Below are 19,148 nucleotides of genomic sequence, written 5' to 3'. Positions count from 1 at the left end.
CATTTCAGTCCCTGGGGTCCAGTGTTTTAGTGTTCCAGCCCCTGGTGTTCAGTTTGAACACCAGTATTGTGAAGTGTCCTAGTACCAGGTGTCCACTAGTTTAGAGCCCCAGTCCTTGGTCTTCAGTGATTTAGTGTGTAGTCTCCCAGTTCCTGGTGTCCAGTTGTTTAGTGTGAAGTATTCCAGTCCCTGGTGTGCGGTGCTTTAGTGTCCCAGTCCCTGGTGTGCAGTGCTTTAGTGTCCCAGTTCCTGGTGTGCGGTGCTTTAGTGCCCCAGTTCCTGGTGTGCAGTGCTTTAGTGTCCCAGTTCCTGGTGTGCAGTGCTTTAGTGTCTCAGTCCCTGGTGTGCAGTGCTTTAGTGTCTCAGTCCCTGGTGTGCAGTTCTTTAGTGTCCCAGTCCCTGGTGTGCAGTGCTTTAGTGCCCCAGTTCCTGGTGTGCAGTGCTTTAGTGTCCCAGTTCCTGGTGTGCAGTGCTTTAGTGTCCCAGTTCCTGGTGTGCAGTTCTTTAGTGTCCCAGTCCCTGGTGTGCAGTGCTTTAGCGTCCCAGTTCCTGGTGTGCAGTGCTTTAGTGTCCCAGTCCCTGGTGTGCAGTTCTTTAGTGTCCCAGTTCCTGGTGTGCAGTGCTTTAGTGTCCCAGGTCCTGGTGTGCAGTGCTTTAGTGTCCCAGTTCCTGGTGTGCAGTGCTTTAGTGCTCCAGTACCTGGTGTGCAGTGCTTTAGCGTCCCGGTTCATGGTATGCAGTGCTTTAGTGTCCCAGGTCCTGGTGTGCAGTGCTTTAGTGTCCCAGTTCCTGGTGTGCAGTTCTTTAGTGTCCCAGTCCCTGGTGTGCAGTGCTTTAGTGTCCCAGTCCCTGGTGTGCAGTGCTTTAGTGTCCCAGTCCCTGGTGTGCAGTGCTTTAGTGTCCCAGGTCCTGGTGTGCAGTGCTTTAGTGTCCCAGTCCCTGGTGTGCAGTTCTTTAGTGTCCCAGTTCCTGGTGTCCATTTATTTATCATTCCACACTCTGTGTCCAAAGGTTTTATGCTACAAACCCTGTGTCCAGCCATGAGCAGTTTTGTTAATGAGATGACAACAGAAGCCTTTATAGCATTATATCATATCAGTGGGAATCTCAGGTACCAGATGAAACAAATGTTCATGTCAAAAACATGTGTGTGATACAATCCTGTGGATGTGCTGCTGGTGCATGACGAATATGTGACCCCCAACCTGGAATTCTACTGCTACGATGCCATTATCGGGTGGTAAAAGGAAGGGGGTCTTTTTTTTATTTTTATTTCTACAGATGTGAGATATAGAATTAAGGGTCCGACGGGACAGTTTCTAATCAAATGACTTATTTTATCTTTCTTTTAGAATTCGATTCTACAGCAGAAGATGAAAACATGTTGCAGGAAATCTGTGTAGCTCCCGAGGAATAAAGATGTCCGGTCAAGATGTCCCCAGTCGACTATGCCGGGAAGCCTACCAGCATCTTCTCCATGATGAAGACTTCTTGGCGTCCGCTTTCTATATGGCAGCTTTTAGCTGTAATGCACCTATTGCCCTACAGAGAGTAAAGTCTCTGGACGACGGACAGTATCATTCTGTAATTACAACTCTGGAGAACTGGTGTCTAGGAGAAAATAATATACCAAAAATCAAATGTGACGGTATGGCCATTGTCTCGCTCAACCCAGGAATAGCCGCGGTCTTTCTCTCTACGCTTTATCCGAATAATTTTGCCGCTTCCTTATTCAAAATGGGCACATTTCTTAAAAGTGGACGCTATGAAGATGTGGTATCGAGATGCAACTCTTTATTAAAGACATACCCACAGCGCTCTCTAGAACTTCTGTTGACTAGAGGTCTTGCTTGGATCCTGTCTCAAACTCATTCGAGAAACGGGGTAGTTGACTACGTCCAAGTCTTTACAAAGTACAAGGAGGAGGCCAGGCAATATATATGTACTAAGCAAAGAGAGCACCTGCCCCAAATCATCAGTGCCTTCCATAACTATATCTCCTCTTACGAGAACAATAACTGGGAAGGAAACATCAAGGTCTTGCTTCAGGACTGTTATAGCTTTCTAGCTGCCTTGGCTCCGGATGATCTCCAGGTATGTAAAACCCAAGCTGCTTATCTCTTTGAGGAATGTAAGTTTGAGGAGTGTATAGCTGTATATTCCAGGGCCATCGAGGCCTTGTCATTGGAGACCAAACTTAAGGAGGAGAAGATTTCTTGGTTGCTGGTGGACCGGGCAGCGGCCTACTACTCCTTAGGCTGCCGTACCAAAGAAATGGTGCAAGACTTGGCAGAGTCCTTCAGAGTCAGCCCCATTCATGCTCGGAAACGGTTTATGGAGATCTTCTCCTGTGCAGACATAGCAAGAGTAATGGAGCGCTCCAAGACATGCCTCGAAATGGAATTTGGAGACTTCCGAGAAGCCATACGAGCTCGGCCAGAGCTGAGGACAGACACCGGTACAGAACTTCTCCTACCAATCGTACAAGCCCTGGAGTTCTTACTCCAATGCTCCCCAGAAAGTAGACGGGAGATGAACGTACGTCTAGCCGACTGCAAACTCCTTTCTGGAGATTTCCGGACCTGTTTGGACATTTGCAACCAGTTGATCAACTCTGAGAAGAAGACTTATCAAAATACTTTATACGTCTTAAGGGGCTTTTGTCACTTTCACAGCAATGAACATCAACAAGCCTTGAAGGACTTTCAGAAGATTGTAGAAGATGAGGCGCCGCATCCTTCTAGTTGTGTGAGGGCTCTCTGTGGAAGAGGACTAATCCGTATGATAAGTGGAAGCTCCTACCTGACTGCCCTGGACTATGTTACTGCCTGTAAGCTAAAACTAGATGAGACCTTACTTACAATTAAAACCTATGTGCCTTGGAACCAAAGAGGTCTTCTTTACAAGGTCCTACAGGAAGAAGGTGAGAAGATGCTACACAGGAAGTCTTCTACTACCAATGAACATGGAATAACCAACAAACATAAGACTGTCGAGCAGGATAAAGACTCATCTCAAGAATGGTAATAACCAACTATACATGTTGCATACAATCATACACTATGTAGCCAAGGAACTAGTTATGCCCAATAGTAATGACCAGCTAGACCCACCGACGTGCCAGCCTATAGAATGCAATGGATTTGGCATCCCATTTAAAGGGGTTGCATGGAACTAAGAAAAAATATCTGCCTTTTTTTTCCCTGAAACAGCGCCACTCTTGTTGATAGGCTGTATTTGGTATTGCAGTATTCAAGTGAGTGGCAAGTGTGGCACAGTTTCTGGAAGAGAAATAAAAGCATGGTTTAAAGTCCATTAAATCTAAAGTGGTCAACTAATAAAAGGGCAACGTTCTACGTGGAGCTGGTGATATCAGTCACACCATTTCAGGGTATGCGACATAAAATAGTGATCACGGATGGCGCCATTTTTCTGGACTTCCTGTTAGTTATCCTATTAAAAACACTACAGTCAGCCCCTCCCCAGGCTGAAATGGCTGATAACAGGGAACAATAGATTAGTCAAGTGCACAGGAATGGAGATTTAATTTTAGTGTCATATTAAGGCCGTGTTCACATCTGCTGTTAGGAGCCTCCGTCGCAGATCCGTTCAAGAATGGTAGACATATTAGTGCAGCTTGCCTCCAGTACAATGACGGACACCGTGATGGAAACACAACGCAATCCATTAAAGTCAATGGGTTTCGTCGGGCGCCGTTGGTGTCTGTCATGCGACAGATCTGGCGCTTCCATTTTTTTTCAATTCATTATTTCATTATTCTGCTCCTATGATGAAGAACCCTGACGCAGATGTGAACGAAGACGAAGTCTGATACTTCAACAGGCCTTAAAGTTTTTCAGACTTCAGGTGTCGGATCCGTTCACTGTTTCTTTAACTAATAAGTTCATAAGACATGAGATTTCTTCAGCCGTCAGTAACAGATATAATACAAATTCTTCTTGCTTGTCCCCCAGTGATGTTTCAGGGGTGCACCAGATGGCCAATCTTCTAATGATGCTGGATCCCACCGATGACGTGTGCCGCATACTGTGCACTGATGCCCTCTATCAAATGGATCGGATTGAAGAAGCTCACAAGATGCTTTCTCTGGCTCTCAATAGCAGCACCCAAAGATCCCCAGTGCTGGCCAGACTAGCATTGCTGCAGTTCAAAAAAGGTTTCATTTACGATGGAAACCAGGTAGTGTATGCAACTCAACTTTCTACCAGCAGGTGTCAGCAATGTTCCATTACAATAGTCTGCTAATGTATTATTATTATTATTATTATTATTATTCTTATTACTAGTATTCATATTACTAAAGTTATTATTATTATTACTATTATTATTATTATTACTATTATTACTATTAATATTGTTACAATTATTATTTATACTACTATAGTTATTATTATTATTATTATTATTATTATTATTATTATTATTATTACTATTATTATTCTGATTATTATTACTATTATTCATATTACCATAGTTATTATTATATAATTATTACTACTATTATTATTATTATGGTTATTATTATTGCTACTATTATTATTTATACTACTATAGTTATTATTACTATTATTATTATTATTATTATTATTATTATTATTATTATTATTATTACTATTATTATTATTATTATTATTATTATTATTGTGCTATTCCTCTAATCTGAAATGAACAGGACTTGACAGATGCCTTTTTACCAAATATCCTGAATTATTGGACTGTCGTAGAAAAGTATACAGTTTGTAAGGGTAGAGAATCGAAGACATCCCAAATTAAAATGCTAATGTGAAAATATGACTTTGTGGGGGGTTTATTTTAACCAGAAGAATCTCGTGTTCTCTGCTTATTCCTCTGATCTTTCGAGATTCCAATTGTCATGTCATTCAAAGTCAGAAATAATTGCTGAACTATTAGGGTATGTTTACGCGGCTTATTTTCGCCCGTTTTTCAAGCTGTAAACGACCGAAAGATGGGCAAAAAATCGGAAGCAGAACGCCTCCAAACATCTGCCCATTGATTTCAATTGGAAAACCCGCGTGCTGTTCCGACGGGCCCGTTTTGTTACGCGGCCGTTTTGAAAGAACGGCGCGTAAAAAGACGCCCGCGAAAAAGAAGTGCATTTCAATTCTTGAGCCGTTTTTGGAGCCGTTTTTCATTGACTCTGTAGAAAAACAGCTCTAAAAACGTTCTTGAAAAACCTGAGTTTGCTTAAAAAACGGCTGAAAATCAGGAGCTATTTTCCCTTGAAAACATCTTCATATTTTCAGATGTTTTTTTGCTAAGCGTGTGAACATAGCCTTAGAATTTCTGAACTATTTGATCTCGGATTAAAGGGAACTGTACATATTAATATTGTTTTCTCATAGAAAAGGGAACCATGGTGTCCCCATTAGTGCATCAGGGAGCGGAGAGAGATCTATGGGATCTGACCCAAGGCCAGAGAGAGAAGCCTCACCCACTGCTGCCATCACATCATTGTACAATTCTCTATTAGTTCTGTTGTGTTAAAGGGACACTCCAGGCAAAACAAACACACAGTGTAATGCCTGGTGCAGGGCCTGAGGGGGCGGAGCATGACACAGGGATTCATGGAACACCAGAGTGTCATGCTCCGCCCACTCTGGCCCTGCATTAGTCATAGCACAGTGTATCAGTTTTCCCTGGAGTGCTCCTTTAATATTTTACTCCTCTCCATGTCATCATATAAAGCAGAAGCTCATAGACCATTGCAATAAAGATGAAGCAGCGGAGTTACTTCAGATGCAATGATTCTTAATATACAAGTGCAGCCATCAACACAGTTCACTTTACTCCTTATGCAAACATCTGTAGGTCCCAAAAATAATTTTCTATTGCATCTTATACCCCTAATGACCCAGAGATATATTATATTATTTGTGCACAACCCAAGTTAAACCAACATACAATGAATATGGAGTTAGGGGGTCAGTTCCCCCTATAATTTCACTGTCAACATTGGATCCCAGGCTGTGTGCCCAAAACCATAACCAGGGGGCATAGTGCACTGTGGATTTTGGAAATTTTAAACTGCCCCTCTTATTATCCATTGCAGTATAACAATGTGGAGCATTTTCTAATACACCTGATACGGCTCTGATGCTTGATTTATTTAGTACAGAGCACCATTCCTCTGTTTGCTCCAAACACAAACTTTGTCTTCCTATTGTGACCACTAGGTGGCAATATGTAAACAGCAACTATGCAGATCAATTGGAGTCATATCCAGCTGTATACAGATTGCCCCCTAGTGGTGGCAAAACCAGTTGGGATTTTTACTAGTACAGTATGTGTGGGGCTGTGTTGGGAGTAATAGAGTAACTATGCTCTGTAGCCTTGGCAAGTATTTTAGGAAATGCTGTAAATAATTGTTGCTGCTGTTTGTAATTGTAATGATAATTATCAATGACCAAAATAATTTTATGATAATTGGTTCTAAAATCCAGCACATTCTGACAGGGTTCATATGAGAAATCTGCTGGTGCTGCCTAGGACAGTTTTCTATTATAACGCCTGCAATCTCATTTATGAACAGCAGGGGGCAAACTTTACTTCTAGTTACAGATATAAGGGTCCAGTTTGGCAGAATTTGGGTTTTTCTGCATTTTAACTCATTTGCTGCCAATAAATAGATTAAATGGTTCAAGATCTACTACCTCCCCTACATTCCTACATAGATTTGCCTTTCAGGACTCTTGGAAAGCTGAGTGACAACCCCCAGGGAGCTGTAATTGCCACCATATTGGTAGTCATGCAGAAATAGATAAAGAATTTTTAACAACTTGACAGAAGAGGACTACTTACAAACTAGTTACTGGGGATTTTTCTTTACTTTTTTTTTAAAGGGAAATGCTCATTATTACGTTATTACGTAATTACGTTATTACGTTATTACGCTGCACCTTCATGAGAAATAATCTCCTCTTGGTTTTTTTTTTCCAGCTCATAAAGAAAGTTATCCAGCTGGGCGACACTTCCTGCCTTCTCCCCATTATGGATATATTTAAGGAAGACGACCGTAAATTGATGCAGAATCACTGCCATTCTAAGGCTATGGCGATTCTGCTAAGCAAACAAGGGGACGCGTACATGAAGGAAGCCGTCGCCTACCTGTCGTTTGCCATTATTGCATCAGGTAAAATAAGAAGAGTTATTTGCTGGGGTAAAGTACAGGAACATGACTAAAAAAAATCATAAATCTGAGTATGTCTAGTTTAGAAAATCCATTTTCTTGTACCCCATCAGGAAATTTAGATTTAATTAAGCGGGTGTGGGTGTCCCCTGTTCAGAGCAAAAGTGGCTACAAAGAGCATCACTCACTTCTGAGGACCCAAAATGTCCAACCATTACTTGGGTGGACCATTGATATCCATGAGAACTGTGTAATACTTCCTTTCACCTGTGGTGGCGCTGCAGGGAAACAGAACACTTTCTGCTGTGTTCCGCCACAGATTACAGATGATCGCTGGAGGTCTCAACAGCAGGAAAACATGTAATTTACTTTTTTTCTGGGGACTAACAAAAAGGGACTGTATCAAGGTGGAGAACCCCTTTACAGACCATTTCTAAGAAGAAAAAAAAAAGAAACAAAAAGACACAATAAATAGAAACCTTTTAGTCGGCCTCTTCTGTCAATCTTATACTTTTCTGGGAACGCTTTCCTTGATTCCTGATCTACGGAGCTATAGGGTAGCAATGGATGTGTCAGGATGAGGCAGGTTCGCCATCGGTGACAATACCTGCGGCATCTGTCACTGCGTTCCTATTAGCTGACACCCAGCTTTCCCAGAAGCAGATAAACCTCAGAAAGGGCTGACTAGACTATTAAAGGACTTCAGATGATTCAAAAATTTCACTCAATGAATGATGAAACAGATAGAATTCATTTTTATTAACCTCAAGTGGGGCGTGGCGAAACTTCAAAGGGGCATTTTCACATGACACACGACACATGTTGCGGATTGAAATACATTATCAAAGCCGGGGGAAATTCATTTAATTTAATTTACGCACGAGACGGATATGTTGCGTAATAACCAGGCAGCGTATCCGACCTGGAACCCGCAGGACACCGCGAAGAAGGAGAACGTTCTGGGTAAGTATGTTTGTTTGTTTGTTTGTTTTCCGGCGTTGCGATTTTTGCCGCATGAACGCTGCGAATACGCCACAAAAGTCGCAGTCCTTAGCTTTCTGTTGCGAGTTTCGCATCCCTCATTGAATTCAATAGGGAAAACCTGCAGCAGAAAATCAATGAAAATGCAGCATAGATTGACATGTTGCGGAATTAAATTTCGCACCGCAGGTCAATTTATTAACGTTTACGCTGTGGGGTTTTTTCCGCACCGTGGGCATGAAAAATTTACTAAATCTCATCCAATTTACTGCTACTGTAAACGCTGGGGAATTTCCACAGCATTTACACTGCGTGGGAGGTACAGATGTAGCCATCTTTATCTTGATTCTGATAAGTTGCTGCAGCGTGATATCACACAACAAAAGCCATTGAAAAAGTCAATTTAAAGTTTCTTGTCGCTGTGTATTTAATGCGTTAATAGTCAAGATAAAGATGGCTACATCTGTAGAGGTAGTGAGCTGCTGTGTGACAAGGGAGAAGCAGCTTTTTCGGTGATAGGGGGTTAGTGGGGGCTTCTGTACCTCTGGTTTCGATAGGACTTGCAGGTAAACCTACTATTTTATCATAGGGCCCATTTAAGTTTTGACATGTCGTAGGCATAAACTCCCAGATTTACAAAGACCGGCGTATCTTACGCCAATCTATGTAGAGGGGGTAGTTGTGGGAGTTATACATTTTGTGCATTTTAATTTTTACCAAAATTTGCGCCATTTTCCCCTATTTTTTTTAGTAAATTTGGCCTAAACTACTCCTCTTTAGACACCACGCCCACTTTCTAGTCTCTTTCCGAATTTGCTGGCCGACGAGAAAAACACGTTCTGCCTAAAACAAATTTCACACGTCACCGTTTGCAACCTTTTTTTTTTTCCGCAGTTTGCCTCATGACCCGGTGTAAACTTTTTGGTAAATGTGGGCCAAAGGCTATATCATGAGTGTAGCGGAGTGGGGGAGGGGATCCATTAGCAGCTTCATCTGACAAACCCACCTCTGCTGTATCTTGATATAGTTTTTTTTATTTTTATTAAAAGCCACTATTTTTGTCATCAAGGAATACAGGTCATGCCCTTCGCTGTAAAATATTATCATTTATTACTTATCAGTGAGTGCAATTTTTTTTAGACTGATAGGAATTTGTTTGTGTTTATTTATATATAAAAATAGCTGTGGGCTCCTTCTTGGTTTTTTTCAGCTGATTTTCAGCCGCTTTTTACGGCCGTTTTTGGAGCTGATTTTCTATTGAGTCAATGAAAAACGGCTCCAAAACGGCTCAAGAAGTGACATGCGCTTCTTTTTACGCGCCGTTATTTGAAAATGAGGTGTAAAATAACGCCACGTCGGAACAGAACGCCGTATTTCCCATTGAAATCAATGGGCAGATGTTTGTAGGCGTTCTGCTTACGATTTTTCAGCCATTTTTTGGGACGTTTACGGCCCAAAAAACAGCTGAAAATCGACAGTGTGAACATACCCTGAATATGTAAAACATTGCTGCCATAATATTAGAGACAAGTAAAATAGAATTATTTTTTTTTCATTAATTAATTATTAGTATTATTATTATTATTATTTTGCTTTATTTCTTTTTTATTATTATTTTACTATTTAATTTTTTTTATTATATTACATTGTTATTATTATTGTGTTTTATTATTATATTATTGTCATGGTTGGCCAAGTTCACACAGAGCTTTTTAGCGCTGTTTTTGACGCGGGAATGCGTTTTTTTTGTCGCGAGTGGAGATTTTTCTCCACTCGCGACAAAAAAAACGCATTCCCGCGTCAAAAACAGCGCTCATGGGAAAAAAAAGCGACATGCTGTTTCTTCAGACGTTTCCGTCTCTGACCTCCAATTGACATCAATGGGAGGCACAGAAAGAGGTTTTCGTGGCATTTTTTTGCCCGCAGTGCTCAATGGCCGCGGCCGAAAAATGCAGCGAAAAACGAGGCAAGGAGACTGCAGGCAGGTAAAAATCGGCCTCAAAATTCCTGAAGGAATTTTGAAGCAGATTTTTCAGCCTGCAAAAAAACTCAATGTGAACAGGGCATTATATTATAATTGGAGTTTTTATTAATATTATTATTATGTTATTTTATATTATTATTAATATTATTATTATGTTATTTTATATTATATGTGTTATTATTTTTAGTGGTAGTATATGGGTCTATTAATACGCTGCGGTCATAATGCAGTTTTTGCTGTGATTTGAGCCAAATCACAGCAAAACCACATCATTTTGCTCCAATTTTGCACAAATTGTTCCAAGACCCAACAGTAAAATTATATTCTATACATCTTCTATAATAATCATATGATGGAAACAAGTAGAATTGACACTAAAGATTCTGATTGTTAATAATAAGTGACTCCCATCGCCTCCTCATAGCCGGTGGTGCAGGTGGTCTGGAGAACGTGGAGTAAATGACTTTAACATCTGTCTGACCCAGCGGAGCACATTTCATTCATTGCTGCGTGTAATGTCAAGGGTAAAAAGATAACATTTGTTCTGGTTCTCATTTCTTTTTTTATTCTGTATTAGGGGGACGCGCCAGGGACTCTTTACTGGCCAGAGCCAGATGTTACGGGCAGCTGGGACAGAAGAAAACAGCCATATATGACTTCAACAATGTTCTGAAGGAGGAACCTGGCAGCGTAGAGGCGCTGTGCGGAAAGGGCCTGGTGTACATGACGCTGAACCAGCAGGAGGTGACTGTGCAGCAGCATAAGAATCAGTGCAGAATCTACATTTAAAGTGTACATGTCGTTAATCTTCCTTCCTCATCCTCCATCTGTAGTTCCGCGTTCCCCGCCTGCAGGCTCTTTGTAAGGGCCAGTTCACAGGTTGCGTAAATACTGCAGATTTTCTGCAACGCAATTAGTTGCGGAAAATTCGGAGCATAATACAGTAGCAACAAAGTGGATGAGATAAAACAAATCTCATCCACACGCTGCGTAAATACGGAGCGGAAAAAACGCTCAGAAATTGACCACCGGTGCAGAGTTTTATTCTGCAGCATGTCAATTGTATTTGCGTAAATGCTGCACATTTGTTGCGGGTTTTCCCCATTGAATTCAATAGGGAGGTAAAACCGACAACAAATAGCAGTCGATTCCGCCGCAAAAAAACGCAAATCATAAAAAAAAAATTCTCATACTTACCCAGAAGTCTGTGTTTCTTCCTCCACTCCGGCCTCTTGGGGTGATGCTTCGTCCCATGTGACCGCTGCAGCCAATCAAAGGCTGTAGCTCCGGTCACATGAGAAAAAACGTCATCCCAGGAGGCCGGCCTGGATAAGGTCAGAGGGCCAGCCTCCTAGGATAACCCTACATCCCATGTGACCGTCGCTGCAGCCAATCACAGGCTGCAGCACCTGGGATGAAACGTCATCCCAGGGGGCCGGCCTGCTAGTAGGCCGGCTAAATGCTGCAGTTTTCCGCAGCGGACATTCCGGGTGAAAACTGCACAACAGAATTCACACTACCCCCACCATGCCATCACACTGCATCCACCATGCCATCACACTACCCCCACCATGCCATCACACTGCCTCCACCATGCCATCACACTGCATCCACCATGCCATCACACTACCCCCACCATGCCATCACACTGCCTCCACCATGCCATCACACTGCCTCCACCATGCCATTACACTGCATCCACCATGCCATCACACTACCCCTACCATGCCATCACACTGCCTCCACCATGCCATCACACTGCATCCACCATGCCATCACACTACCCCCACCATGCCATCACACTGCCTCCACCATGCCATCACACTGCCTTCACCATGCCATCACACTGCATCCACCATGCCATCACACTACCCCCACCATGCCATCACACTGCCTCCACCATGCCATCACACTGCATCCACCATGCCATCACACTACCCCCACCATGCCATCACACTGCCTCCACCATGCCATCACACTGCCTCCACCATGCCATCACACTGCATCCACCATGCCATCACACTACCCCCACCATGCCATCACACTGCCTCCACCATGCCATCACACTACCCCCACCATGCCATCACACTGCCTCCACCATGCCATCACACTACCCCCACCATGCCATCACACTGCCTCCACCATGCCATCACACAACCCCCACCATGCCATCACACTGCCTCCACCATGCCATCACACTGCCTCCACCATGTGTTACAGAGGATGTGGTGGCTTTGGATCATGAGCCGTTCCAAGCCTTCTCCATACTTTCTTCCTCCCATCATTCTGGTACAGGTTGATCTTAGTTTCATGCTGTTCCAGAACTGGGCGGCTTCTTTACATCTTATTTGGCAAAGTCTAATCTGGTCTTTCTATTTTTGAGGCTGATTAATGGTTGGCACCTCGTGGTGAACCCTCTGTATTTGCTCTCATGAAGCCTTCTCTTTATGGTAGACGTAGCTACTGATACACCTACATCCAGGAGAGTGTTCTTCACTTGGGTAGATGTTGTGAAGGGGTTTTTCTTCACCATGGACAGGGTTCTGCGATCATCTACCACTGTTGTCTTCCATGGACGTCCAGGCCTTTTGGAGTTCACGAGATCACCAGTGCGCTCTTTTTTTTTTTCAAGAATGTACCAAACTGTTGATTGATAAACTTATTGTGTTATTTATATCACACGGTAAACGGCGTAGATTTAAGACGCGAAAAAGAGTGGCGACATTTCAGGTTTTTTTCTATTTCCCCCTCAAATAAAAGTTAATAAAAGTTAATCAATAAATGATATGCACCCCAAAATGGTGCTATTGAAAAGTACAACTGGTCCCGCAAAAAACAAGTCCTTATACAGCTATGTCGACGCAAAAATAAAAACGTTATAGCTCTTGGAATGCGACGATGGAAAAACTAAAAAAATGGCCTAGTCATTAACGTCTAAAATAGGCTGGTCATTAAGGGGTTAAATGCAACCTGCTGACTCCTTGTTACTCCCAGTGGGAGACATCGGAGCACTATTGGTCATTAGATTATTGTCTACCTTATGCACACTTTTAAAAATATTTCTATTGCTCCAATGTATCTAAACTGAAAAAAAACACAAAAATTTGTAGTCTTGATTAAAATCTTCTACCATTTTGTGTATAGAGCTCTTATGAAGACCTATGTGTCTCCATGGTTACAGACTACATACAAACCCTATGTGTAGTCTGATCCTGCAGTCATGTGTTACCTCACTACACCCTCTCCTTGCTAATGTACATACTATGAAAAATAAGCTCCTATGCAAACCTATGAAGTAACACATAGGTTAGCATAGGAGCTGTGTACTCAAAACGGTAGGATATTGTGTATTCAAAACTATTTGCAAAGTTGCTTTATTTTTTATTTTAGATGCAATACAGCAATAAAAAAATGGTTCCATGCCCTTTTACATGCTTACGGCTATACCCTGTCCTTGGAAACTCTACTCAGGTCCTCCTAGCTATGGGTGTTGTATATTGCTTTAAATTGTAGGCACCATTCCCATCAAGCTATGTTCAGAACTGAGTTGATAAATTGACTGTCGGCAGGAGTTCAGTGGCAAGTGTTCAATCGCTCCCGGCCTTAATAATAAGATTATAAATGGTAACGTCCATTCCGTTTAGTTATGGGAACCAGAAACAATGGCGTTCTCAAGGTAAATGATTATTTTCTTATCGCTGGGAGACCCACACATACTGGGATGTTCCCATGCCGCATCTGAGCCGCTCAGTCTTGGCATTAACTCACTATGGGCAGAGTAGATTCATGAATCAAAGAAACGAGACTGGAAGGAAATCTGCTCATTGTGTTCTATCAACGAGATAAGATTCCTCCAGTTATACAATGTTTATAAATCCACCATAAACAGGGACTGACTGTAACTTATTTATTCCAAGAAACAACTTAAAGGGACACTAAAGGGGGTTTTACACTGGGCGATTATCGTGCAGACCAGTCTTCATAGAACGCTCGTTGCCGATAATTTCCCGGTGTAAACAGGGGAACGATCAGCAGAGGAACGAGCAAACGCTCAATCATCGGCTGGTCGAATCGTTTTAAAATAGTAAAATATTATCGTTGTCGGCAGCACGTCTTGGTGTGTAAACAGAGAGACGCGCTGCCAACATGGTAATAATGTATGGGGATGAGCGATCGGAGTAACAACCGCTCGTCCCCATCCATAGCTCCATGTGACAAGAGCAAACGAGCGCCGATCAACGATGTCACGTTGATCGGCGCTCGCTGCACCGGCCGCTCATCGGCCAGTGTAAAAGGGCCTTTAAGACCCTTTAAAGGGGATTTTACACTGGACAATTATCGGGCAGACCAGTCTTCATATAACGCTCGTTGCCGATAAATTCCCTGTGTAAACAGGCAGCGATCAGCAGATGAACGAGCAAACGCTGCTTCATCTGCTGATCGTATCGTTTTATAAAAGGGAAATATTAGGGTATGTGCACACACACTAATTACGTCCGTAATTGACGGACGTATTTCGGCCGCAAGTCCCGGACCGAACACAGTGCAGGGAGCCGGGCTCCTAGCATCATACTTATGTACGACGCTAGGAGTCCCTGCCTCGCTGCCGGACAACTGTCCAGTACTGTAATCATGTTTTCAGTACGTGACAGTTGTCCTGCAGCGAGGCAGGGACTCCTAGCATCGTACATAAGTATGATGCTAGGAGCCCGGCTCCCTGCACTGTATTCGGTCCGGGACTTGCGGCCGAAATACGTCCGTCAATTACGGACGTAATTAGTGTGTGTGCACCCTTATCGTTGTTGGCAGCACATCTTGGTGTGTAAACAGGGAGACGCGCTGCCGACATAATAATGTATGGGGAAGAGCGATCAAAGGAACGATTGCTCGTCCCCATACTAGCTCCTTGTGACAGGAGCAAATGAGCGCCGATGAAAGAGCTGTCTCGATGATCGGCACTCGTTGCACCGGACAAAATTAGCCGGTGTAATAGGGCCTTAAAGGTCCTCTTACAGGGTCCAGCGAGGACCGTGTAAATGAGCGCCGATCAACAAGACAGCTCATTGATCGCCGCTCGTTTACTCCTTTCACAAGAAGCTAGTATGGGGACGAGTGCTTGTTACTCTGATCGCTCGTCCCCATACATTTCTATCATGTCGGCAGCGCGTCTCCAGGTTTACATAGATAATATTTTAGGCTGCATAAACAATACAATCAGACGATGAACGGCTGATCGCTGCTCTGTTTACACAGGGAATGATCGGGAATGAGCGTTTTGTGAACACTCATTTGCCCAATAATTAAAAGTATAATAATTATAAGTAAAAGGGCCCTAAATCTCTCCAAATCACTCTATATTAATTGTTTTAATGCACCTAAAATAAAAATAATTAACAAATTTGTAAATAGTTTTGCTTCAAAAAATCTCCTACCGTTTTGTGTCTACAGCTCCTATGGTAACAGACTACAAACAAACCCTATGTAGTCTGATCCTGCAGTCATATTCTCTCCCATCTGTCCCCTACTTTTTGCTAACCTACAAAATGTAAGTCAGTAAGTAGTAGGGGACAGATGAATTTATAACTTAGGACTCTACAGCATCAGCCCATCTTATAAAAGGCTTTAGTCTTTGTAGATGTAAATGTGTTTTTTCTTCTTGTTACATAAGACCATCGTCTAATTATCTCTACAAGAGGGAGAGAGCCATTGAAGAGGCCGCACAGCCAGAGTCGGGTCATAAAAGACACAATCTCTTTCTGTTTTGCCTTTAAAAGCTAAGAAAACAAGACGCTGCGATGCATCCGCATTACTATAAAAGCCTGTAAATGACATGTCGGCGCTCGCACTCCCCGGCGTCATCTTATACCCATACATTTGTCAAGGTCAATCACAACTCATCGTTCCATTTAACTAATTTTGTTCTCAGCGCAAATGGCTTTTCAAGCGTAGGCCCCACTTAAGGTTGTTAGGGGGCTTCAATCCCGGTAAAGCGCAGAAAATTGAGACGGAAAGAAAGAAGCGCTTACTGAAGAACACTTTGTGCATTGGAAATCGTGGTCAATGGTAAATGCTCGTATTAAAGGAGCAGGGAAGAGAAACATCAGAACATTTGACTATACTGAGAAAATACTCTCACGGTGACCGGTCAGTGGAGTAGCTATAGGTACTGGCCCTTGTGCCTGAGGGGGCCCAATGGCGCCGTGCCACATAAGAAGACACCAACCAGTATTATAAATGGCGCATGATATCTGGGGTCCTGTTACAGATTTTAATTGGGGCTACGGAGATTCAGTTTACACCTCTGTGATACAAATAATGTCTTACCTGTGACTTAAAGGGGTATTCTAGGAATTTACATTGATGGCATATCCTTAGGAAATACCATCAATGTGTAATCTGTGGGGTCCAACCCCCAATCCGAGCAGGAAACACCCTTTATAATGACCATATGTCCTAATAGAACATATGGACAGGAGTTGTCCTTATGGGATTATCCAGTTTTATAAATCTTGAAAACTTTTCCAACGGTCTGATATACTCCTCATCATTTTTAGTCAAATTCTACCCAGGATATCTGGCATCGCTTGCCTGGCTTTAACCCGTTAGTGACCGCCAATACGCCTTTTCACGGCGGCCACTAACAGGCTTTATTCTGATGCATATGCCTTTTTACGTTGCGGCATCGGAATAAGTAAGCAGAGCAGGGAGCCGTCAAATCTCCCTGCTCTCAGATGCCAGAGGTATCTGAGGGCTGGGGACGTCCCTGCTCTGCCGGGTGAGATCGATATAAGTATCGATCTCACCCGTTTAACCCCTCAGATGCGGTGCTCAATAGCGAGCACCGCATCTGAGTTGTTTTGGAGAGAGGGAGGGAGCTCCCTCTCATCCCACCGACACCCGGCGATACGATCGCCGAGTGTCTGTGTCTCCAATGGCAGCCGGGGGCCTAATAAAGGCCCCCAGGTCTGCCTGGAGCGAATGCCTGCTAGATCATGCAGTGTATTATAATAGCGATCGGAGGATCACATAGTGAAGTCCCTTAGTGGGACTAGTAAAAAAGTAAAAAAAAAGTTTAATAAAGTTAATTTAAAAAAAATGAAAACCCACCTTTTCCCCTTACAAAATGCTTTACTATTACAAAAACAAAATAAAGTAAAAAGGTTACACATATTTGGTATCGCCGCATCCGTAACGACCCCGACTATAAATCTATTACATTATTTAATCCGCACGGTGAACGCTGTAAAAAATGTAATAAAAAAACAATGGAAGAATTGCTGTTTTCTGTGAATCCTGACTTAAAAAAAATGTGATAAAAAGTGATCAAAAAGTCGCATCTACTCCAAAATGGTACCAATAAAAACTACAAGTCGTCCCGCAAAAATAAAGCCCTCATACAACTGCATCGGCGGAACAATAAAAACGTTACGGCTCTTCAAATATGGAGACACAAAAGCAAATAATTTTGAAAAAAAAGCGTTTTTACTTTGTAAAAGTAGTAAAACATACAAAAACTATACAAATTTGGTATCGTTGCAATCGTAACAACCCGCTGAATAAAGTTATTGTGTTATTTATATCACACGGTAAACGGCGTAGTCTGATCCTGCAGTCCTTGTATTGACGATCGGCGCTCATTTACCAGGCAGAAAATCTGCCCGTGTAAAATGTCCTTAACACATGACAGGATAAGACTTCACAGGGTTTGTTTGTAGTCTGTAACCATGGAGATACATAGGTCCGCATAGGAGCTGTAGACACATGTGATGTCTTTACCAGTATTTCGCCTCTGAACTTTGTTCTAGTTTCTTGAAAGTTTATTAAAATATCCGTCTACTTGCCGATTATTAGTCTTCTGCACCGAGAAGAGGGGAAGCAGGCAAGTCATTGTTTGGTTTTGGCACCAGAGATGGCATTGAAGCTGATGGCACACAAAACTCATTGTTCCCACGCTGCAAACTATTCTGGCAGCGTACAATCATACCGCCATTGTTATAATATGATTATTAATATCCAGGAGTCATTAACTACTTGCCTCAGAAGTGACCAAGTCATCAGAAGACAAGTGAGGTCGGCTGTAAGGACAGGAAGGTTTTATGTCAAGAACATTGTTTACCCAAAATGTATTTATAATGGATGAAATCATCTTCAATTCAGGACAATGATGTAATAAACCAAAGCTCCAAACTCAAACATCTCATGGTGGGGTCATGATTTTTTTGATCTCTTACCTGTGGGATATTGGATGTGACAATTTCTCTGGGAGTTTTGATGCATTAAATTAATGAAATCTGTCATTTTTCCTATCTGAGGGCAGCATAGGATAGAGGGGGGAATACTGAGCTCGGGAATATATAGTTTTCAATGATTTTATGTAAAAGCTGTTTAAATGCTGTCTGTGAGTCCTGCTTCCCCAGCCACTCATAGAAATAGCCTGTGAGTCCTGCTTCCCCAGCCACTCATAGAAAAATCCTTCTTAGTCCTGCTTCCCCCAGCCACTCATAGAGAAAGCCTGTGAGTCCTGTCTCCCCTGCCCACTCGTAGAAAAAGCCTGTGAGTCCTGCTTCCCCCACCCACTCATAGAAAAAGCCTGTGAGTCCTGCTTCCCCCACCCACTCATAGAGAAAGCCTGTGAGTCCTGCTTCCCCACCTACTCATAGAGAGAGCCTGTGTGTCCTGCCTCTCCACCCACTCATAGAGAGAGCCTGTAAGTCCTGTCTCCCCTGCCCACTTATAGAAAAAGCCTGTGAGTCCTGCTTTTACCATCCCCTCGTAGAAAAAGCCTGCGAGTCCTGCTTACCCTGCCCACTCGTAGAGAAAGCCTGTGAGTCCTTTTTACCATGCCCACTCATAGAGAAAGCCTGTGAGTCCTGCTTACCCCACCCACTCAGAGAAAGCCTGTGAGTCCTGCTTACTCCGCCCACTCAGAGAATGCCTGTGAGTCCTGTATTCTCTTGCCCACTCATAGAGTAAGCCTGTGAGTCCTGCTTATTTCGTCCACTCATAGAGATACTG

At 42.8% G+C, this 19,148-nt stretch overlaps 1 protein-coding gene across 1 annotated transcript in view; it reads left to right on the top strand.

Annotated features, from left to right (window-relative positions):
- The first annotated feature begins 1,395 nt into the window (after positions 1–1,395).
- TTC34 (tetratricopeptide repeat domain 34) overlaps positions 1,396–19,148 on the top strand; it is a 63,443-nt gene continuing 45,690 nt past the window's right edge. The window contains exons 1-4 of the mRNA XM_075839394.1: positions 1,396–3,023; positions 3,975–4,200; positions 6,979–7,171; positions 10,711–10,877. Coding sequence (XP_075695509.1) covers positions 1,420–3,023; positions 3,975–4,200; positions 6,979–7,171; positions 10,711–10,877 — 2,190 coding nt within the window. The 5' untranslated portion in view covers positions 1,396–1,419. The remainder of the gene's footprint in view (positions 3,024–3,974; positions 4,201–6,978; positions 7,172–10,710; positions 10,878–19,148) is intronic.

The sequence above is a fragment of the Rhinoderma darwinii genome, chromosome 10, assembly GCF_050947455.1.
Source record: "Rhinoderma darwinii isolate aRhiDar2 chromosome 10, aRhiDar2.hap1, whole genome shotgun sequence".
NCBI lineage: Eukaryota > Metazoa > Chordata > Amphibia > Anura > Rhinodermatidae > Rhinoderma > Rhinoderma darwinii.
Note: the sequence above shows the minus strand (reverse complement) of the source record. Positions and strands in the feature narration are given on the sequence as shown.